Genomic DNA, 21,939 nt, shown 5'->3' with positions numbered 1-21,939 from the left:
TGTTACTAAAAGATGATTAATTACTAAAATGACTCTACCTTATAAAATTGATCCCGTACAGGAATTTCCTGAAAATAACTCTCCTTTATACTTTTACCCATTTAATACTCTCGTTTTTAGGCTAAATCCATATCGAATTCCCGATCCGGAAAATAGTTTTTAACTTTTAATTTAGCACGTTCGACACCTCTTTTTCTTAGAGGTGACTAAAGGTGTAAACAGTAGTACTTTTCATCTTCCGCACTGAACTTGAAGTTAGATAACGTATGAGGCTAGCACGTAGCTCTTTTAGGGGCAGTACCTTAGGTACGCGCTTTCTTCTCCGAATTTTGAGTTTATTCTGCTGTTGTGCAACAGTCTTCAAGGACTAATTTCTCTTAAGATATCTTTTCAAGTATGATTTTAAATCTATTAGTAAGTTTATTATAATTTTTATATTATCAATTCTGTCTTTTTTTGGCCGAACTTGACCGTAAGTCAAAGAGATTTAAGTTAGAAAGACATTTTGTAAAGCATAAACATCGCGAAGGTATCTACTTAGTATGCGAACTCCGCTCTGCGTAGTTTGGGGTGATTCGCTAGTTAAGTGTAGAAGCATGGCGAAGGTTAGAGATTGACAGCTCCGTAAGTGTCACCTTTACAAGCGGTGACCCACACTTTCCTAAAGAGATCAGAGCTAGTCCCCGTTGTAATAACTTGCGTAATAAAAGAGAGAATAAAGAAACAGTTAACTGAACAGCGAGTGTTAGGACATCACTTCTAACAAGTTAGCGAGTATTATAGGTTCTATAAGAAGATAGACAAATGGTGCCGATTTTGTTGTAGGTTTTCAGACAAACAGACAAACAGATGCTCTCGCTTCTCACAGTAGTCTTGTAACAGTTCAACTTCTTTTGCGAACATGACAGCGTGACGTCGACATCACCGCGCATCAAACTGCAGTTATTCACAAATCTGATGAAAAGGTATAGAAGCAAAACATTAAAGGATCAAACATTTTGAAGTGAGCGAAGTATAAAACTAATATTTTGAATAAGTTCACTCAACCAGAAATAAACCCACTTACCTTAAATCCTTTAACCGGCCTGAGAGTGACTAACATCTAATTAACTCTCCATACAATATCACCCCTGAAGCACTCAAGGTCACAAGATTGAAGGAAATGATCACCAACTAAAGAAGCTCTTGATTGTGAGACAAATTCTCCTTGTCAGCACTTTAAGCAATGAACAGACCAATATGGAGAATATGCATATTGATCTTAGGGTATAAAGCGTTCAGCTAAAGGGGATGTGCTTGACTCCAGTAGTCGCCCAAGTTACGCGAAAAATCTGCTTCCTTGTAAACTGACGCAGTCACAAAAGCGTATTACTCAGATTCTAATCTTGGAGAATTTGATTTTAAGATAGCAGCTGCGTAGTGAATTGTTTTGTACAATTTTAACTCCTTTTGCGAACATGAGATCATAGAATTGCCGCGTATTAGAACTGATTTCATACACGAAAACTGGGGAAATTTTGTAGTAGCAAAGCATTTAAAGGAGCAAATATTTTGGAGTGAATGAAACACAAAGCCATCATTCTTACTTATGTAATTTTGCCCAACTGGAATTAACCCACTAACCCTTAAGCAACAGCGGATATAGTTGACTATCGCAGTCACCCAAACACAAAGTATCTTGTTCCTTGTAAACCGACGTCGTCACAAAAGAAAGCGTATAAATCAGATTCTCCGGTACTGGAGCATATGATTTTACGATAGCAGCTTCAGAGTGTACTTTCCTGGTCGATAATGATTTTTGTCAAGATTTCATTTTGTCTGCTCTATTGTAGCTTAAGTTTTCAAACAGCAAGGGGTCAAAGCAACACAGCAAAAAATACTCCCGATACTTCGACATCAAGCAAGTGCCACAACGTTCACTTCAAAAATTATTATTCTGGACCAGCAAATAAGGAAATCAAGGTACATCTTCTCAAAATAGAGAATCAACTCGCAGAATTATAGAGAAGAAAATCGATGCTTTGACGGAGAACAAAACAACTCCGCCAGGTGAGTTTCTGTTAATTTTGCATATACGTCTTTCAACTCATCCATGCTGAAATATATCATACTAACTATAGTTGTTGATGTCTCTCAAAAGCTATATATGAAAAACTGTGCTGAGCTTTACGAATCCGGCAAAAGAATTTCAGTTTTTACACAATCGACCCCGATGGTTTAGCTGCGTTTGATGTGTTTTGCGACCAAACATCTGTGGGTGGGGGTTGGACAGTATTCCAGAAGAGACTCGATGGCACCGTTGATTTCGTCAATCGCGGCTGGGCGGACTTCAAACGTGGCTTCGGAAACTTAAACGGTGAGTTTTGGCTCGGACTGGACAAGATGCACCGCCTGACTAAAACAAAGAGTAGACTGCGAGTGGAGCTCGAAGACACACGAGGAAAGACCGCTTACGCTGAATATGATATGTTCTCTGTTTCCAGCGAAAGAAACAAATACAGACTTCGCCTTGGGATATATACAGGTGAGTGCTTCAAATCTGTGGATTGGTCTATTTTAGCCAGAATAGTTCTTAAAGATACAACCAAATTCGAGCGATTCTGAACCTCAATTCATCTCATCATCAGAGACTGGAAAATGTTAGAAGTAAATTTTCTAACACTCGTCGTTTGGTAGGTTTATTCTCTTTCTTCACAAATTGATACAACGGGGACTAGCTTCTATCTGACAGGGAAAACTAGAGTCTCCGCTTATAAAGGTGACACTGCGGATGACATTTCTAAGCCGTCAATCTTATTGTGTCGTCATCGTACCTTATCAACTAGCGAATCACGCTTGACTACGTATTACAGTTCCCACATACTGAGTATGCACCTTCGAGTTTTTTACGCAGTTACAAAATCAATTTCTACCTTAATTTTCGTATCTTTACGGTTGAGATCGGCCAGAACAGAAACGAGATCGATAATATTAAAATTACAAATAACCTTGGTTCAGAGTATTATTTATACCTGAAAGGGTATCTTAAGAGAAAATCACCTTTAAAGATTGTTACATAACAACATCTTGGTCACAAGAGTTAAAGAAGAAAGGCGCTCACAAGTACCGCCCCCAAATTGCTTTTGGTTGCGAAACATGAAGGGTATCACCTGTTTACACCTTAAATTACCTCTGGGGACACGAAGGTGTCGAACGCGACCTATTACCAGGGAGATTTACTCTTCCTGGACTAACAAATTAACTTAATTAAGAACATGGCTTATCACGAGTTCCATGTCAACCTCACGATCACAACGAGGAAAACGTGATTAAACTCACCAGTAGAACGTGGCCAAACTCACAAGAAGAACGTGACCAAACTCAACCTTTAAGATAAGACCACCAAGAAGGAGTAAGAAGCAATCAACCTGCCCTTTTTTATCATTTGCATTAAATGACTTAAAATAAATATATTTCCATTCCTTTTTTCAGACACCAATATTGTAGATTAACTATAATTGTAATTTTATAATTTAACAAAAATGCCGAAAGAATAAATTTCTATCCACTGCAATTTCTATAGCCTTCCTTTGCTAATTATACTGTGATTCCGTCTCAGGAACTGCAGGTGATTCTTTGAGCTATCATAGAAACATGGCATTCTCCACCAAAGATCGTGACAATGATGATTACTCGAGCAACTGTGCCGCAAAATATAATAGTGCTTGGTGTACAATACGTGTGTTAGAGCCAACTTAAACGATTACCATTACCACGGTCTGCATAATTCGGTCCCTTGGCGTGGTATCAACTGAAATACATGGAAGGGTCCTAAATACTCCGCTAAGAGAGCTGAAATGAAGATCAGGCCTGTGGTCTTTTAAGCTAGAAACATACACAAAGAAGGAATACACTACATCAACTATTGTTTATCAGCTTCTCTACATAGTCGAGTGAAACGAAATAGAAAGCAATGGGTTTAATAAACAAGGAGAGAAAAATACGTTTAGTTCATTTTCGTGCATCACCATATTTGTTTTACGATCGAAAGCTTGAAACTGACAAAATTTCTTTGCAACTTTAGCGATATCCAATTAAATAATTTTCAGTAGTGATCATGTTTATCTGGGATTACATCGATATTGGCAGAAATTTTTATGTTCTGTGATTGTTCTGAGCATATCTTAAAACAGTTCTCAGCAGTTTTCCTTTTCTAACTTTTTTAATATTTATATTTTCCTCCTGCTTTGCTATTACGTCAGAAATGAAATTTACCCCTGCAACTTATCTGACAAACAAGGGAAATAGTGAACCTTCAGCACCGTCCCACTTCCGAAAAGTTTTCGGTTTTACCTGATAGATCCTCAGTCATAAAGTTGCTGATGAAATCTTGGATCCCTGATCCAAGCTCAGGGGAGAAATAATCTTTAGTACCCTACCTGAGTAGGACGATAATAGTCCTTCTCTTTCACGGCTCTGTTAAGTACAAGGGCTTAAAGACCCAAAAGATTCTTACATAATTTATTAGAATTTTGAAAAGAATCAGAAGAGCAAAAATAAATGATAGTGTTTTCAACGAAAATGCGACACATACGAAACCTCTGACTTGGGACTGTATTACTTTCACTTGCGAGCTTAGCCCTGTTAATTTGGACGGAGTCACGCAAAATCATTCATTGTAGCCTAGACATAGTGAAGCAACCCAACCCATTTAAGATGGTAATGTTTCCATGTGAGGCCATACATCGAGCAATTTTCTCACCCCGGACTCCCCTGGGTGGATTCCCCACCAACCTTCTCCCTATCGGGTAAACTATTGTACTCTTTTCTACTTATGTCTCCAATTCTGCACTCCGCTTGGAAATGATCTGCGGTTATAAATGAAAGAAAAGTGCACAAGTCATTCCTCCATTTAAAAGTTCATCTGGTAAGTTGTTCTAATATGAGTAGTAATGTATGTGATTAAATCTTCGCCAAAATTCCAGGTTTATTTTCAACATTCGAGTCTTTCTTTTAAATCATATGGAACATTTAAGCGATATGCCCGGCAAAACTTGAATATTCGAACGAAGGCTTCATTGATTGTTGAAGAGAATAGTTGATTATTAAAGAAGAAACTTTAACCTTCAACCTTTTTTTAGCATGTTTGAACTTGGATCGGTCACAATAGGATATAATTTTGAATACAAAGAAAGGGTTTGCTCCAAGAGATTGGTTTGTTCAGTTCCGAGCATGTATCAATTAATTTTGCTTTTTCCCAGTAGTATGCGATTGGCAGGTTAGAGACAGTTTACTTATACTTTTACTTGGTGGACTTATAACAGACTTGGTAAAGGGAACAGACGCGTGATTCCTTCGTGTGTTGTGGCATCAATAAGAAGTTATTACCCAGATGTAGCCGGAAATTATACAGGCTTTAAAGATGCTGAGGACAATGACTCATGGCCTGGATAGTCATGTTTAATCAATAAACTTGTCTTTGTTTTTATTAAATATTCAAGGAGTTCCATAGTCTATCTATGGCGCTATAGGGGTATCAGCTCCAGTTCCAATCATTAAAATATCTTTAACAGTCTGTTCCAAAAATAGAAAACTAACACTGTAAATGCTAGTGGCATTTTGGGCTGGTAGCATTTTTTCACTTGCTTAATTTTTTCCAAATCTGGATACATGCCGTGCGAGAAGGTCCTCTTTAGGTGGGCGTGGAATGGGTGCGATGTCTTTTGGGAGATCAGGGACTTGAACTTGCTCTGGCTCTTTTCCTTTGTCTCATGGATAGCATTTCCGTAACGTGCGGCTTGATCTTCTCTTCGAAAACAGGCCTCACAACCCAATCCTTCATCCCCCTAGGATAAACATAACGGAATCGTTTCTCCTCCCTCGAAGCCTCTGCTTGAGATCGACCAGTGCCCGAATTGTGGTCTAAAGCAGTTAGCTGTGTGCGTGCTACCATTCCCAGCTATCCAAAATGCTGCCACTTGGGCGCGTATTTGTTGTAGAGTGAACTGGTACACTTCCAAGGCTCCTGTATGGATGATCTTCGTTCGAGGGTCCAAATCCTATAGGAGTGTCTTCTATAGCATTACATGTTTTAACGCTTCGTGTGCCGGGGAACCTACAATCAGCCATTTTGTTTTACGATGTGCCCTTGGGGAAATGGGCTCATGTGCACAACAATTGTACAGCACAGACGAATCCCAATCGTGTTTGTCAGCCGTGTGGTGGAGGATGCTGACCCACTTCTCTTTGAGAAGCTGGGGACTTCCGTCACACGTCATCGCAGACCACCGCATATGGTTTGTCACGGATTTTATCCAAGGAGAGAGGTCCTTGCATTCTTTCTTCTTGGCTTCCGTGGTGTTCTTAGTCAAGTGCCACACGTCTACCCGATGCTCAACCCCGAGGTCTTTGTACTCGCTTCTTTTGAGTGCCTTGATACCGGTGTGCTTGTCAGTACCTACAACACCTACAAGAATGCCCTTATTTAGTGCTCGGTCAAGACAAAGATTAAACCATGTTTCTCCATTGCCTGTGAACTTGTACTCTGCTTTACATGGCAAACTTCGAAATCGACAATTTTCTCACTCTCTTTGTCCATCATGGTGTAAGTTCCGTATTTGGCACTATAGCCTGGGGAGTCACAACGTCCATCCCCGAGGAGAGTGACTGAGTTTCCTGTCTAAGAGATCGGTGAGGACTGCCGCCTTTTCCTGCTGCCAACGATCATTTATAACCGGGAAAAGGTGCTTCTTCTGCCAGTTGTGATAATCCGATTTGCTCAGAAAGGCAAGATTTATTGTGGAGGCAACTTCTGAAACACGCGAAACGTATTTCCTGTAAAAAGTATAGCACCTGAAAGCAATACGTTTCCCGCGGCCGCCCTGTTAACAAGTGGCTGGGAAACCCACTCCTTCGAATGGAAGTTTTTACAAAGTGTCGTTACTTTAAGTGCACCTCCCTTTTTCAATAGCTCCTTTTCCAGGACCTCGTCACCGCATTCAAGACAGCGGCCAAATAAATTAAGCAGTTCTTCCTCAAATACTATGTACTTGGGATACGAACACATTTTCCCATGAACGGTACCGTGACTGTTACTAACGGGCGGAACAGTCTCCAAATCGCTTTGGGTGATGTCCTGGTCCACTTCTTCAAAGCTGATGTTAAACGGACTGTCTTTCCCAGCCCCTTCATCACAGCTGACTTCATCACAGCTGACTGAATGGAACTGTTGTTGACATTGTCATCATCAAAGCTGACTTGAAGGGAATTGTCGTTCACATCGATATCTATTGTTACGTCAGTATCTTCTTCCAGGTTAATCGAGAGTTCCAGAAGCCGAGGTGATTGACTAGATGAAGCTTTGATCGGGGTCGAAGTAAATGGCTGCGTGCAAAAGGACTCAGGCTTAGAGAATAAAAGCAGCGGATTCCATGGTGGAACACAACTATAGTTGTGATCTTGAAGAAGCAGCGCGTCTCCTGTTTCACTAGCAAGCCACTGTGTTCCACAGGTCGTAAACTTTTTTTCAGGTTCGCGGTTTTCTGCTTTTGCAGATGTAGCGTCGGTCCAGATAAACTGAGATTCCGTGATTTCGAAGGTTCCGTATCAAGTTTTGGAGAAGAGGGCGAAGCAGCCCAGGAGGTAGATAGTGAATCGCCAGTGTTTTCCTTTACAACTGAACACGAAGACTCTTCTTGCTCCAAAGATAGCAACCTTTTTAAATGGGTGTTTTCAAGAAGGGTGTTCAAGACCTACGATGAAATGCAGAATGTATAGTGTTGATAACATTTATAGGCTGGTATCACAAAACAGTAGTTAGTTGCATCATTTATATTTCACACCCCACCTACTGTCGGCTCTGGCGACTCGCCCTATCAACGCTTGTTTGTCGGATTTTCTTTCGTGGACACGCATAGGGAAAAACAGATGGAACTGTATCATCTTTTAAATGTCGCTTTTTCCTGCTACCGTCAGATCCAAGGAGCTCGGACTGTATTTTTGACAAGAAAGGAAAACACACTAATGGTTTTCCGCATTGTCCTCTTATTTACACAGAGTGACTAGAAGACCTTTTTTACCGTGATTCTGGTATAAACAAATATTTATGTACCTTATAAGATAATTATAAACACTGCTTTGGAAAAATTCTTGGGAAAAAATCTTGGGAGAAAACGACTAAGGGCGTCTTTGGACGCGATTGAATTTACTACACGCGGTCAATCACCAATGCGAGCTTCAATTTGTTTCGCTTCCATTACAGTGGTTCTTTCCAATAAAATTAAAGAAAAATACATTTCGAAAATGTGAAAGGTAAACATAGCTTTGAGTTTGAAGCAAAGGTCAAAAAATACAACTTTCATACCTGAATATTCCACTTGAAGTCGTCCTTGATAAAGTGATCCGAGCAGACGTAGCAGTTCTTGGGTTTCGGCAATTCCCTTTAAATTTCATTTTCGGGTAGCTTGTGGAAGCTTACTCCTCTCCCTTTTGTATTTATGTTAGTATTATGACAGTTAACTACAAGACAGTTGACCATAGTTAAACTCTCATTAGAAATACCCTTCGGAAAGGTCAATCAGGTCAACCAGGTCAAAGCGATGAACAAGGTTTGACTATTGCTACGTCATAGTCGACGTCATATCCAAGATGGCGTTTTTCTAGTCGCGAAAGTGGTAAATAAGAGCAACTTCAAAGCGCTATTGTCATAATTGCAAAGCAAACTGGACAAAACAACAATAATTTTCGAATTCCTGTGGAAAAGTTATATTAATAGAGGTAAATTTTTCCAGACCGTACTTCCCCTTTAAAGTTCATATCTAAATAATAAACATAACGAAACTCTTGATTGTTTAAAAAGGCACTTGAATTTTGCCAGAGATTTTTAAAAGGGCATGGCAATAGAGCTACTCTGACTAAAGTTTGAAGTTCTTGACCTCTATTACCGTTTAGTTTTAGCTCGAAGGAACGCTCGGGTCTGAAAATACAAGCTGTTCGTTTTTTTCCTTCTCATTTTGTCGCCAAATCAACATCGTCTTTCCAGGCGTCCCAAGTGGAGACGCGGAAAATTGGGGATGAGAATCTCGAGCTTCTTTCCTTAGGTTTGCCTCTGTCCCCAATAACATGCTATTGAATTCTACTCAGATATCTTGGAGGTGGTGTGAAGGCCGAAATTTTTTTGCCTTATTAAATGGAGTTATCAACATAATTCGAAATGATGTCTGTCGTCTTAGCTCAAATGATCTAGCTGGTATTTCTTTCTTTTCATCTGTATAGACCAATTGGAAACGAAGAGGAAATGTGCGTAAGAATGCTCAGTTGGAAAGAAAAGGGCTTTAAAGTCTTAAAATCGACGATGACAACAATCCCAACGATTGCCATGGAAATATTTTGCAGGACCGTATAATAAAATCACTTGGGTGGTTTTTCCATCTTTTTGCTCCATTCTCAATCAAAGTTCACCTTAACTTGTAGACCTCGCAAACGAAGAGCAAACGCGCAGAGGAATACTCAACTGGAAAGAAACGGGCTTCAAAGGCTTGAAATTGATGATGACAATGGTTCCAAAGATATTTATGGAAATACTTTGTCACGCTGCGTGAGTGATTAAAATTCTTGTTTCACGTTGATTTTCGCATATCTACGCGGCTGCCATATGGATGTATGTCACGCATATTTGGCAGCTGATTTACCACGTTTTCAGTGAGGTTTTAAACATTTAAATTGATTTAACCTTTAAAACATACCATTATTCGACTCTATTAACCCGGAAATAATTGTACAAAGATTTGTAACCAGTTTTGGTAAATTTAAAATTGTTTCACAACTGCGCCTCCCTCACTGATACCCTCATGCAGCAACAGTTGTTTGATATGTCAGAAATAATCACTGCTTAAAAAAGATGGTTTGAACTGCACGTGGTATTGCATCTGTGTAACTTGCGGCGTAGCAAATGTTTTTTCCTTTGTTGTTTTTTATTCCAGTTGCGGCTTCGCAACTTGCTCAGATGCTCCATTAAAAAAAGAAATTGGTTACGCACACGAGCTATTACGACCTCGCACGTAAAATCGCTAGTTTATTTCACAACAAATTCCCAAAGAAACTCGGGTTAACTCTTTGATAGCGTCTAGTTCATATTTGAAAGGCAATTCAGCTCTCTGCATCCATGGAATCTTATGTTCAATCTAAACCAGCAGTTTCCTTGGCGAGACGAATGCAAAAGTCGAGAGGGAATGGGAAGGGGGCTTGAAACCTCTGACAATGTAGCGAACCGCTATTTACGCTAGCATAAGACGCTGAACTTTTTAAATAATTTTTGCCCTGTTTGTGAATGCCACACCTCACCATACATTCTAGACCTTCCTATTATGTTTATTTTTTTCATCTACACAGTTTTGCTTACTTCAAACTTTCAATTTTTATAGAATCCGTTAGAAGTCAGAGAAACTGTGGCGATTTATCCGTTTGTGGTTTTTCAGACAAACTGACGTGTAGTTGCATCCCATTGAACGAATGTGTACGATTTCAACTTTTTTGTAAACATTACGTCACGAAGCTGCCGCTGATTAAAACTGAATTGATTCTCGCGTTTTAGGAAGTGAAAATATTTTGAAGTGAGCAAAACACAAAACTAACATTTTTAAATAAACCCACTCAACCATAGATAACCCACTTAGCCTGAAGCATGACAGTCACTCAAACACGAAAAATCTGCCTGCTTTTTTACTAACGTGGTCAAAACAGCGTATTTATAAGATTTCCTATAAGTTAAGCAAATTATATTGCGACAACAGCTGGGACTTAAGTTTTCTCGGTCGAGAATGAAGTTTTTCAATATCATACTTTTGTCTGCCCTATTGCAGCTCGATCTTTCAAACACTGAGCGGGGTAAACAGTACATCTAAACAAATCACATCCAACAAAACTCCCGATACTTCGACAACAAGCAAGTGCCACAACGTTCACTTCAACAATTACTATTCTGGGCCAGCAAATAAGGACATCAAGGTACATCTTCTCAAAATAGAGAATCAACTCGCAGATTTATAGAAGAAAATCGATGATTTAATTTGACGGAGAACAAAACAACTCTGCCGGGTGAGTTTCTGTCAATTTTGTATATACGTCTTACATCGTTGTAAGATGGTGACGATAATGATCACTCAAGCAACTGTGCTACGAAATATAATAGTGCCTGGTGTTACAAAAGCTGTGTCACTGCCAACTTAAACGGCTACCATTACTACGGTCAGCATACTTCGGCCCCTTGGCGTGGTATTAACTGGGGTGAATGGAAGGGTCCTAAATACTCCGCTAAGAGAGCTGAAATGAAGATCAGGCCCGTGGACTTTTAAGCTAGAAACATACACAAACAAAGAATACACTACATCAGCTGTATTTTATCGACTTCTCTACATAGTTGAGTAATGCGAAATAAAAAGCATTGTTACATACCTAGACTTTCACTCAACAAAACGAGTACTGTGATCAGTTGATTCTTGGTCACGTGCCCCTAATCAAATTCAAATGTATCCCGACTGGGATACAATTGCGCAGTTGTTGCCCGCGCGCCGAATACAACGGCACGTTTCTACCATGCGATTGTTTAAGGAAAAGTCTAGATATATAGCATATATATTCCCTCGGGAAACTAGTTAGTTTTGTTTTCTCAAGAGTCCTGATATTTCCCGAGACGAAGTCTAAGAAAACACCAGGACTCGATGGAAAACAAAACTAACTGTTTCCCTCGGGACCATACATAAAGTGTATGATGTATATAAGTTATAAGTTAATAAAAAAAAAGAGAGACAATGACACGTTTACTTCATTTTCGTGTATCAGTATTTGTTTTTACGATCGAAAGCTCGAACTGATAAAATTCTATGCAACTTTAACGATATCCAATTAAATGTCAGTAGTACTCATGTTTATCTGGGATTACATCGATTTTGGCGGAAATTTGTTCTGCGATTTTTCTGGAACATGTGTCTTAAAAGAGTTCTCGGCAGTTTTTCTTTTCTTATTTCTGTTATATTTATATTTTCCTTCTGCTTTGCTATTACGTCAGACATGAAATTTACTCTTCTAACTTATCTGACGTGAACAATGGAAATGATGATCCCTTTACCACCGTCCCCATCATGCATAGTTTTCAGTTTTACCTGATAGATCCTCAGCAGTAGAGTTGTCGGTGAGATCTTGGATCCCTGAGGTGAGTTTTAAGCTCAGTAAAGAAATAGAGAAAGATGTTTTCTCTTTGATCACGAGCGTGGGACAAAGAAAAATTCTGAGTTCCCATGAGGAAACGAACCTCAGACCTTCGGACTCCATCCTCCGATGCTCTACCACTGAGCCACAGAGACTCTACGGTGAGCAGGGCCCATTACGAAGTTTATATATGATATGCGTCCTGCACACTGCTACGATCAGTAGTATCGATAGCGTCTTTTTTTGTTTTGTAAATTGAATAAGAAAGATGGTGAGTTTTAAGCTCGGTGAAGAAATAGAGAAAGATGTTTTCCGTCTTGTCACGAGCCTGGGACAAAGAAAAAATTCTGAGTCCCCATGAGGAACCTTAGACCTTCGGACATCTGCTGATCCTAGCAGTATATGCAGGACGCGTGTCATATGTGAACTTCGACGTCGTCACGAAAGAAAGCGTATAAATCAGATTCTCCGGTATTGGAACGCATGATTTACGATAGCAGTTTCAGAGTGCGCTTTCCTATTCGAGAATGATTTTTATCAAGGTTGTATTTAGTCTGCTCTATTGCAGCTTGAGTTTTCAAACAGCAAGCGGTGAAAGTGACACAGCAAAAGCCACTCCCGATACTTCGACATCAAGCAAATGCCACAGCGTTCACTTCAACAATTATTATTCTGGGCCAGCAAATAAGGACATCAAGGTACACCTTCTCAAAATAGAGAATCAACTCGCAAATTTAGAGAAAAAAATTGATGCTTTGACGGAGAACAAAACAACTCCGCTAGGTGAGTTTATATATATATACGTCTTACAACTCATCCATGGTGAAATACATCATACTAGCTAATAATGTTGTTTGATGTCTCTAAACAGCTATGAAAAACTGTGCTGAGCTGTACAAATCCGGCAAAAGAATCACAGGAGTTTACACGATCGACCCCGATGGTTTAGGTGCGTTTGATGTGTTTTGCGACCAAAAGTCTTCCCGTGGCGGTTGGACAGTATTCCAGAAGAGACTCGATGGCTCCGTTGATTTCGTCAGTCGCGGCTGGGCGGATTACAAACGTGGATTCGGAAACTTAAATGGGGAATTTTGGCTCGGACTGGACAAGATACACCGCCTGACGAAAGCAAAGAGTAGACTGCGAGTGGAACTTGAAGACATACAAGGAAAGGCAGCTTACGCTGAATATGACATGTTTTCTGTTTCCGACGAAAGAACTAAATATAGATTTGGCCTTGGGATATATACAGGTGAGTGCTTAAAATCTGTGGATTGGTCTATTTTACCCAAAATATAGTTTCTATAGAGATACAACCGAATTAGAACGATTCTTTCATTTTCATACAGACCAATAAGCCTAGTGTCAAAGAAAAGGGTACTATAGCTGTTATTTGCTCCAGATCCCCAAAATAGTAGATTCTTCGGTTTTTTTTCTTATTATTTTTGTTTGCTTGCTCGTTTTGAGTTTTTGTGTGTGTGTGTGTGTCTGTCAGAGTTTATCACATTCTCTTCTATCATCAGAGACTGAAATACACTAAAAGACTCAATTTCTCTCCAAACTAACACACAATTTCTGGACTTAATGATGGTTCCTGAACTCCCGCCTTAGAGGGAAGCCGCAAGTTTAGAGTTGTGCCTACTTACGCTAACTTCTGGTGTTTTTGTTTCAGGAACTGCTGGTGATTCTTTGAGCTATCATCGAAACATGGCATTCTCCACCAAAGATCGCGACAATGATGATTCCTCGACCAACTGTGCCGCAAAATATGGAAGTGCTTGGTGGTACAAAAGCTGTGTCCGTGCCAACTTAAACGGCTACTATCATCACGGTCAGCACACTTCGGCCCCTTGGCGCGGTATCAACTGGAATACATGGAAGGGTTATAGTTACTCTGCTAAGAGAGCTGAAATGAAGATCAGGCCCGTGGACTTTTTAAGTTAGAAAGATACTCAAACAAGAAATACAGTACTTCAGCTAGCTATCAGCTTCTCTACATAGTTGAGTGACACAGAATAAAAAGCAGTGTAACGTGCTACATTATTTGAATGGGTTTGACACAAAGGTATAGGTTTAATAAAAGAGAAGAGAAATACGTTAAGTTCATTTTCGTGTATCACTATATTTGTTTGACGATCGAAAGCTTGAAACTGACAAAATTTCTTTACAACTTTGGCGATATCCAATTTAATGTCAGTGGTAATCATGCTTATCGGGAATTACATCGATTTTGGCAGAAATTTCTATGTTTTGTGATTGTTGTGGAACTTGTGTCTTACAAGAGTTCTCAGCAGTTTTCATTTTTTATTTTTTTAATATCTATATCGTCCTTCTGCTTTGCTCCACTCAGTCAGACATGAAATTTACCACTGTAACTTATCTAACTTGAACAAGGGAAATAGAGACTCCTTTACCGCCGAAAACCGAAAAGTTGTCAGTTTTACCTGATAGATCCTCAGTCATAGAGTTGCCGGTGATATCTTGGATCCCTGATCCAAGCTCAGGGGAAAAATAATTTTTAACTACCTTACCTGAGTAGGACGATAATAGGCCTTTTCTTTCACAGCTCTGTTAAATACAAGAGCTTAAAAACCAAAAAGATCTTACATGATTTATTAAAATTTTGAAAAGAATCAGAAGAGCAAAAACAAATGATAGTTTTTTCAAGGAAAATACGATACATACAAAATCTCTGACTTGGGACTGTATTACTTTGACATGCGAGCTTAGCCCTGTTGATTTGGACGGAGTCACGCAAAATCATTCATTATAGCCCAGACATAGTGAAGCAACCCAACCCATTTAAGAGCGTTATCTCTCTTTATGAGTTTTCACCCCAGACTCCCCTGGATGGATTCCCCAACCAACCTTTCTCCTTATCGGGTAAACTATTGTACTCTCTTCTACTTATGTCTCCAATTCTGCACTCCGTTTAGAAATAATCTGCTGCTATTAATGAAGGAAAAGTGTGAAAGTCGTTCCTCCGTTAAAGAGATCATTTGGTAAGTTGTTATGATGACTATGAGGTAGGTAGTAAAGAATGCCGTTAAATCTTCGCCAAAATTCGAGGTTTATTTTCAACATTCAAGTTTTTCTTTTAAATCATATGCAGCATTTAAGTGATATGTTTTAGAATACAAAGGATATAATTTTGAATACAAAGAAAGGGTTTGCTCCAAGACATTGTACACAGAGTTCATATCTAAATAGTAAACAAAACGAAACTCTTGATTGTTTAAAAAAGCATGCACTTGAATTCTGGCCGATATTTTTAAAAGGGCATAGCAATGGCGCTAATCTGACTGAAGTTTGAAGTTCTATTGCCATTTAGTTTTTTAACTCAAACTTCCTTAGGAACGCTCGGGTCTGAAAATGCAAGCCGTTTGTTTTTTTTTCCTTCTCATTATGTCGCCAAATCAACATCGTCTCTCCAGGCGTCCGAAGTAGAGACGCGGAAAACTGGGAATGAGAATTTCGAGCCTCTTTCAGTAGGTTTGGCTCTGTCCCCAATATCGTGCTATTGAATTCTTCTCAGATATCTTGGGGGCAGTGTAAGGGCCGAAATTTTTAACCTGATTACATGGAGTTATCAACATAATTCGAAATGACGTCTGTCCCAATAGCTTAAATGATTTAGGTGGTTTTTCCTTCTTTTCACTTGATCCTTGATCAAAATACATCTGTATAGACCAGTTACAAACGAAGAGGAGATGTGCGTAAGACTGCTCAGTTGGAGAGAAAAGGGCTTTGGAGTCTTAAAATCGACGATGACAACAATCCTAACAACCAATATGAAAAGGTGGTTTTCTTTCTTTTTGCTCCATTCTCAATCAAAGGACACCTTGTAGTCTTCGCAAACGAAGAGCAACTGGAAAGAAACGGGCTTCAAAGTCTTGAAATTGACGATGACAATAGTCCAAAACTTATTTATGGAAATATTTTGTCGCGCCGCGTGAGTGATTTAAATTCTTGTTTCTGAAGTTGATTTTCGCGTTTCTACGTGGCTGCCATATGGATGTATGTCACGCATATTTGGCAGCTGGTTTACCATGTTTTGAGGTTTTAAAGATGTCATTTGATTTGACCTTTAAGACTTACCATTATGCGATTGTATCAACCTGGTAATAATTGTAAACGATTTGTAACCAGTTTTGATAAACTTTGAATTGTTTCACAACTGCACCTCCTCCAGCGGTCGTAAATGTTGGTTTGAACTGCTCGTGGTGTTGCGTTTGTGTAACCTGCTGCGTAGCACACGTTTTTTTCTTTGTTTGCTTTTATTCTTGTTGCGGCTTCGCAACTTGCCCAGGTGCTCCCCGGCTACGCACACTAGTTATTAAGACCTCGCACGTAAAATTGCTGACTTATTTCAGCACAAATCCCCAAAGAAACTCGAGTTAACGCTTCAATAGTGTCTAGCCTTGACAGGCAATTCAGCTCTCTGTGTCCATGGAGTCCTGTGTTCAACCTAGACCGGAAGTTTACCTTGGCGTGTTCAATGCCCAAGTCGAGAGGGAATGGAAAGGAGGCTTGAAACCTCTCGCAAGGGTGCGAGCCGCTGTTTATGCTAGGATAAGGCACTTTGCAAACACTCTTAGCCCTGTTTGTAAATTCTACACCTGACCATACATTCTAGGCCTTCCTATCATGTTTATCATTTTTATATGCACAAATTATCTTACTTCGAACTTGCGAGTTTTTTTAGAATCCGTTAGAAGTTAAAAAAAACTGCGACGATTTATCCGTTTGAGGTTTTTTAGACAAACAGACGTGTAGTTGCATCTCATTAAGCGCATGTGTAAGATTTCAATTTTTTTGCGAACATTGCGTCATGAAGCTGCCGTGGATTAAAACTGGATTGATTCTCGAAAGCTGGGGACAATTGTAGTAGCAAAACATTTTAGGGAGTAAAAATATTTTGAAGTGTGCAAAACACAAAACTAACACTTTTAAATAAACTCACTCAACCATAGGTAACCCACTTAGCCTGAAGCAAAGTGGAAAGTTGGTATGACAGACGAAACAAAAGCAGTGCTTGTCTATGACAGTCACCCAAACACGAAAAATCTGCCTGCTTGTTTATTGACGTGGTCAAAAGAACGTATTTATAAAATTTCCTACAAGTTAAGCAAATTATATTGCGACAACAGCTGGGACGTAAGTTTTCTCGGTTGAGGATGAAGTTTTTCAATATCATGTGTTGTCTGCTCGGTTGCAGCTCGATCTTTCAAACACTGAGCGGGGTAAACAGCACATCGAAACAAGTCACATCCAACAAAACTCCCGATACTTCGACAACAAGCAAGTGCCACAACGTTCACTTCAACAATTACTATTCTGGGCCAGCAAATAAGGACATCAAGGTGCATCTTCTCAAAATAGAGAATCAACTCACAGATTTAGAGAAGAAAATCGATGCTTTGACGGGAAACAAAACAGCTCTGTCAAGTGAGTTTTTCTCAATTTTGTATATACGTCTTACAACTCATCCATGCTGAAATATATCATGCTAACTATAGTTGTTCGATGTCTCTCAGCAGCGATGAAAAACTGTGCTGAGCTGTACAAATTCGGCAAAAGAATCACAGGAGTTTACACAATCGACCCCGATGGTTTAGGTGCGTTTGATGTGTTTTGCGACCAAAAATCTGTGGGCGGGGGTTGGACGGTGTTCCAGAAGAGACTCGATGGCTCCGTTGATTTCAATAATCGCGGCTGGGCGGACTTCAGACGTGGATTCGGAAACTTAAATGGTGAGTTTTGGCTCGGACTGGACAAGGTACACCGCCTGACGAAAACAAAGAGTAGACTGCGAGTGGAACTTGAAGACACACAAGGAAAGACAGCTTACGCTGAATACGATATGTTCTCTGTTTCCAGCGAAAGAAACAAATACAGACTTGGCCTTGGGAAGTATACAGGTGAGTGCCTACAATCTGTGGATTGGTCTATTTTACCCTAAATATGGTTCCTAAATATACAGCCGAATTAGAACGATTATTTCATTTTTATACAGACCAATAGGCCAGCGTCATAGAAAAGGTTACTATAACTGTTATTTACTCCAGATCCCCCAAAACAGTAGATTCTTGGTTTTTGCTTGTTTGCTTTTGTTTTTGTTTTTTTTTTTCAAAACTTATCGCATTCTCTTCTATCATCAGAGACTGAAAAAACTCTGACATTCAATTTCTCTCAAAAGTAACACAATTTCTGGACTTTCTGATGGTTCCTAAATTCCCGTCTTTGAGGGGAGCCGCAAGTTTAGTGTTGTGCCTACTTTTGCTAACTGCCTGTGTTTTTGTCTCAGGAACTGCTGGGGATTCTTTGAGCTATCATAGGAACATGGCATTCTCCACCGAAGATCGCGACAATGATAAATACTCGGGCAACTGTGCCGCATCCTATAAAAGTGCTTGGTGGTACAATAGCTGTGTTAGTGCCAACTTAAACGGCTACTATTATCACGGTTCGCACGTCGGGTCTGCCTATCGTGGTATCAACTGGAATACATGGAAGGGTCATAGTTACTCCGCTAAGAGAGCTGAAATGAAGATCAGGCCCGTGGACTTTTAAGCTAGAAACATACACAAACAAGGAATACACTACATGAGCTATAGTTTATCAGCTTTTCTACATAGTTGAGTGAAACAGAGCAAAAAGCAATGTAATGTGCTTTAACATTTGAATGGGTCTAACACAAAGTAATGGGTTTAATAAACTGAAAGAGAAAATACGTTTAGTTTATTTTCGTGTATCAATATTCATTTTGTGATCGACAGTTTGAAAAAAAAAATTATGAGCAACATCAGTCATTTCTAGTGAAATGTAGAGAATGATCAAGGTGATCTGGAATTGCGCTAACTTTAGCAAAAATTTCTATGTTCTGTGATTGGTCTGGAATATGTAACTATGTAGAATTCTCAAGAGGTTTATTATTATTATTATTATTTTGATGATATTTATACTCTTTTTCTGTTTTGCTATTTCGTCTAACAAAAATTTACCCTTGTAAGTTTATTTTAATAACGACGCCTCTCTCACCCTCCCCTTCCTCCCCCCCCCCCTCCCCCCCAAAAAAGGTTTTCAGTTGTGCCAGATTGGTCATCAGTCACAGAGTTGTCTATAAGATCTTGGATCCCTGATCCAAGCATAAGGAAACTGAAAAGATCTATAAGTACCTTCCCTGAATAGGACGATCGATTCAAGACTTTCTCTTTCAGGGTCCTGTTTAAGACAAGGGCTAAAAGATGGAACAGTAGATTGTCTCATATGATTTATTTATTATTCTTATTAGAAGTTTCAAAAGAATCAGTAGAATGAAAAAGAAAACAAACAAGCAAACAAGGAAAAGATTTTCAACGAAAATTCTGCAATTCAGTTTAGTTGCTTTTTCAAAACAGTTTCACAATAATTTTAATAGACTACTGTACTTATACTAGTGTCAAATTATGCTACCTCCGTCCAACTTGAGTGATGTCCAATTAAATGTCATCAGTTGTGATCATGTTTATCGGGAATTACATCGATTTTGGCAGAAATTTCTATGTTCTGTGATTGTTCTGGAACATGTGTCTTAAAAGAGTTCTCAGCAGTTTTCCTTTTTTTATTCTTTTTTAACATTTATATCTCCCTTCTGCTTTGCTATTTTGTCAGACATGAAATTTACCCCTGTAACTTAGCTGACATAAACAAGGGAAATGGTGACTCCTTTACCACCGTCCCACTCCCAAGTTTTACCTGATAGATTCTCAGTGATAGAGTTACCGGTGAGATCTTGGATTCCTGATCCAAGTTCAGGGGAGAAATAATCTTTAAGTGCCTTACCTGAGTAGGACGATAATAGGCCTTCTCTTTCACGGCTCTGTTCACTACAAGAGCTTAAAGACCCAAAATATATTCTTACGTGATTAATTAGAATTTTGAAAAGAATCAGAACAGCAAAAATAAATGATGATGTTTTCAAATACAAAAATACTGACTTAAAACTGTATTACTTTAACCAGCGAGCTTAGACCTGTTGATTTGGACGGAGTCACGCAAAACTATTCATTGTAGCCCAGACATAGTGAAGCAACCTAACCCATTTAAGAGCGTAATATCTCCTTATGAGGCTTATCGAGCAATTTTCTCACCCCGAACTCCCCTGGATGGATTCCCCACCAACCTTTCTCCTTATTGGCTAAACTATTGTACTCTTTTCTACTTATGTTTCCAATTCTGCACTCCGTTTAGAAATAATCTGCTGTTATAAAAGAAAGAAAAGTGCAAAAGTCATTCCTCCATTTAAGTGTTCATCTGGTAGGTTGTTATAACGTAGGTAGTATGTATGTGGTTAGATCTTTGCCAAAATTCAAGGGTTATTTCAGCATTCAAGTTTTACTATTAAACCACGTGCAACATCCAAGAGATAAGCCCGGAAAAACTTGAATATTCAAATACTTGATTGTTGAAGAGAATAGTTGATCTTCAACCTTAAATCTTTTTTTTTGATGCATGTTTGAACTTAGATTAGTCGCATAGGATGTAATTTTGAATACAAAGAAAGGATTTGCTCCAAGAGATTGGTTTGTACTTAAAGTTTATATCTAAATAGTGAACATAACGAAACTCTTAATTGTTTAAAAAAGCACTTGAATTTCCATTGCATGCAATGGAGCTACTCTGACTGAAGTTTGAAGTTCTTGACCTCTATTACCATTTAGTTTTAACTCGAACTTCCGTAGGAACATTCGAGTCATTCTTTTTTTTCTTTTTATTTAGTCGCCAAATCAACATCGTCTTTCCAGGCGTCCCAAGTAGAGACGTGGAAAACTGCGGATGAGAATCTCGAGCCTCTTTTGTTAGGTTTGCCTCTGTCCCCAATATCATGCTATTGACTTCTCCTCAGATATCTTGAATGTGGAGCAAGGGCCGAAAATTTTTGTCTTATTATGTGAAGTTATCAACATAATTCGAAATGACGTCTGTCGTCGTAGCTTAAATGATCTAGCTTGTTGTCCCTTCTTTTCACTTGATCCTTGATAAAAATACATATGTATAGACTAGGTATAAACGAACAGGAAACGTGCGCAAGAATGCTCAATTGGAGAGGAAAGGGCTTTAAAGTCTTAAAATCGACGATGACAACAATCCCAACGAACCATATGAAAATATTTTGTACGACTACACACCGAACGCTCCATTCTCAATCAAAGTTCACCTTAAAGACCTCGGAAACGAAGAGCAATTGTGCAAAAGAATACTCAACTGGAAAGAAATTGTGAAGTTATATCCAACATTAAAATTTGATTAAATCGCGCTGAATCATTTCCCCGAAAAATCCTTCGGAGATCGAAAACAACTACATTTCTCTTCCAAAAGCCAGGTTTTCAGTCAAATATTCTGTGTAACACATAGTTAAATAACAGGTTACTTTTGACCTTTTTTTAAACTAGTCAGAAGTAGGTCGCATAAATTCAATTAGATTGTGTTAAGAAATCGTCAAGAATTGCTCAAATTGTTGTCAACACATGTTTTGATGCTGTTTTTCAAGATTTGTTACTTTTCATCAGTCCAGGTTTTTTTCATTTTATGACGCGACGTTCCGAGATTCGCCTGAAATTTTGAGCTTAAAAAGCGGCATTTTGGCGGAATTCAGTTATTATCGATTTTCTGGAAAATGAATCGATATTCAGCCAAACGAAGTAAGTAGTAGTTTTTTCTCTCTCTATGGCCTACCTAACTTGAGAATATGAACCGAATTGTTTTTTGGCTTTT

The 21,939-nt window shown here is 39.0% G+C and overlaps 2 protein-coding genes and 2 pseudogenes across 3 annotated transcripts; 3 read left to right on the top strand and 1 right to left on the bottom strand.

Annotated features, from left to right (window-relative positions):
• Positions 1–1,791: 1,791 nt before the first annotated feature.
• On the top strand, positions 1,792–11,330 carry LOC149038929 (microfibril-associated glycoprotein 4-like; annotated as a pseudogene).
• LOC149038930 (uncharacterized) lies at positions 6,054–7,045 on the bottom strand (annotated as a pseudogene).
• Positions 11,331–12,666: 1,336 nt separating the features above from the next.
• On the top strand, positions 12,667–14,286 carry LOC149038928 (angiopoietin-related protein 7-like). Its single transcript, XM_089184260.1, has 3 exons — positions 12,667–12,966; positions 13,055–13,435; positions 13,856–14,286. The coding sequence occupies exons 1-3, from the start codon at positions 12,711–12,713 to the stop codon at positions 14,125–14,127; spliced, it is 909 nt and encodes a 302-aa protein (XP_089040386.1). The 5' UTR covers positions 12,667–12,710; the 3' UTR covers positions 14,128–14,286.
• Positions 14,287–16,888: 2,602 nt separating this feature from the next.
• LOC149038927 (microfibril-associated glycoprotein 4-like) lies at positions 16,889–18,914 on the top strand. Of its 2 annotated transcripts, none has more exons than XM_089184258.1 (3): positions 16,889–17,631; positions 17,721–18,104; positions 18,491–18,914. In XM_089184258.1, the coding sequence occupies exons 1-3, from the start codon at positions 17,361–17,363 to the stop codon at positions 18,754–18,756; spliced, it is 921 nt and encodes a 306-aa protein (XP_089040384.1). In that variant the 5' UTR covers positions 16,889–17,360; the 3' UTR covers positions 18,757–18,914. The 2 variants fall into 2 exon arrangements, with proteins under 2 accessions (XP_089040384.1, XP_089040385.1); XM_089184259.1 differs by having other exon boundaries at positions 16,952–17,631; positions 17,724–18,104.
• Positions 18,915–21,939: the final 3,025 nt, after the last annotated feature.

The sequence above is a fragment of the Pocillopora damicornis genome, chromosome 10 (genome assembly GCF_964200805.1).
Source record: "Pocillopora damicornis chromosome 10, jaPocDami1.2, whole genome shotgun sequence".
NCBI lineage: Eukaryota > Metazoa > Cnidaria > Anthozoa > Scleractinia > Pocilloporidae > Pocillopora > Pocillopora damicornis.
Note: the sequence above shows the minus strand (reverse complement) of the source record. Positions and strands in the feature narration are given on the sequence as shown.

Excerpts from the sequence above, each read along its gene's own strand:
- LOC149038928 (XM_089184260.1), top strand. The coding sequence starts at position 12,711 with ATGATTTTTATCAAGGTTGTATTTAGTCTGCTCTATTGCAGCTTGAGT. Across the intron at positions 12,967-13,054 it reads GAACAAAACAACTCCGCTAG|CTATGAAAAACTGTGCTGAG; the intron begins GTGAGTTTATAT and ends GTCTCTAAACAG. Across the intron at positions 13,436-13,855 it reads TGGCCTTGGGATATATACAG|GAACTGCTGGTGATTCTTTG; the intron begins GTGAGTGCTTAA and ends TTTTTGTTTCAG.
- LOC149038927 (XM_089184258.1), top strand. The coding sequence starts at position 17,361 with ATGAAGTTTTTCAATATCATGTGTTGTCTGCTCGGTTGCAGCTCGATC. Across the intron at positions 17,632-17,720 it reads AAACAAAACAGCTCTGTCAA|CAGCGATGAAAAACTGTGCT; the intron begins GTGAGTTTTTCT and ends GATGTCTCTCAG. Across the intron at positions 18,105-18,490 it reads TGGCCTTGGGAAGTATACAG|GAACTGCTGGGGATTCTTTG; the intron begins GTGAGTGCCTAC and ends TTTTTGTCTCAG.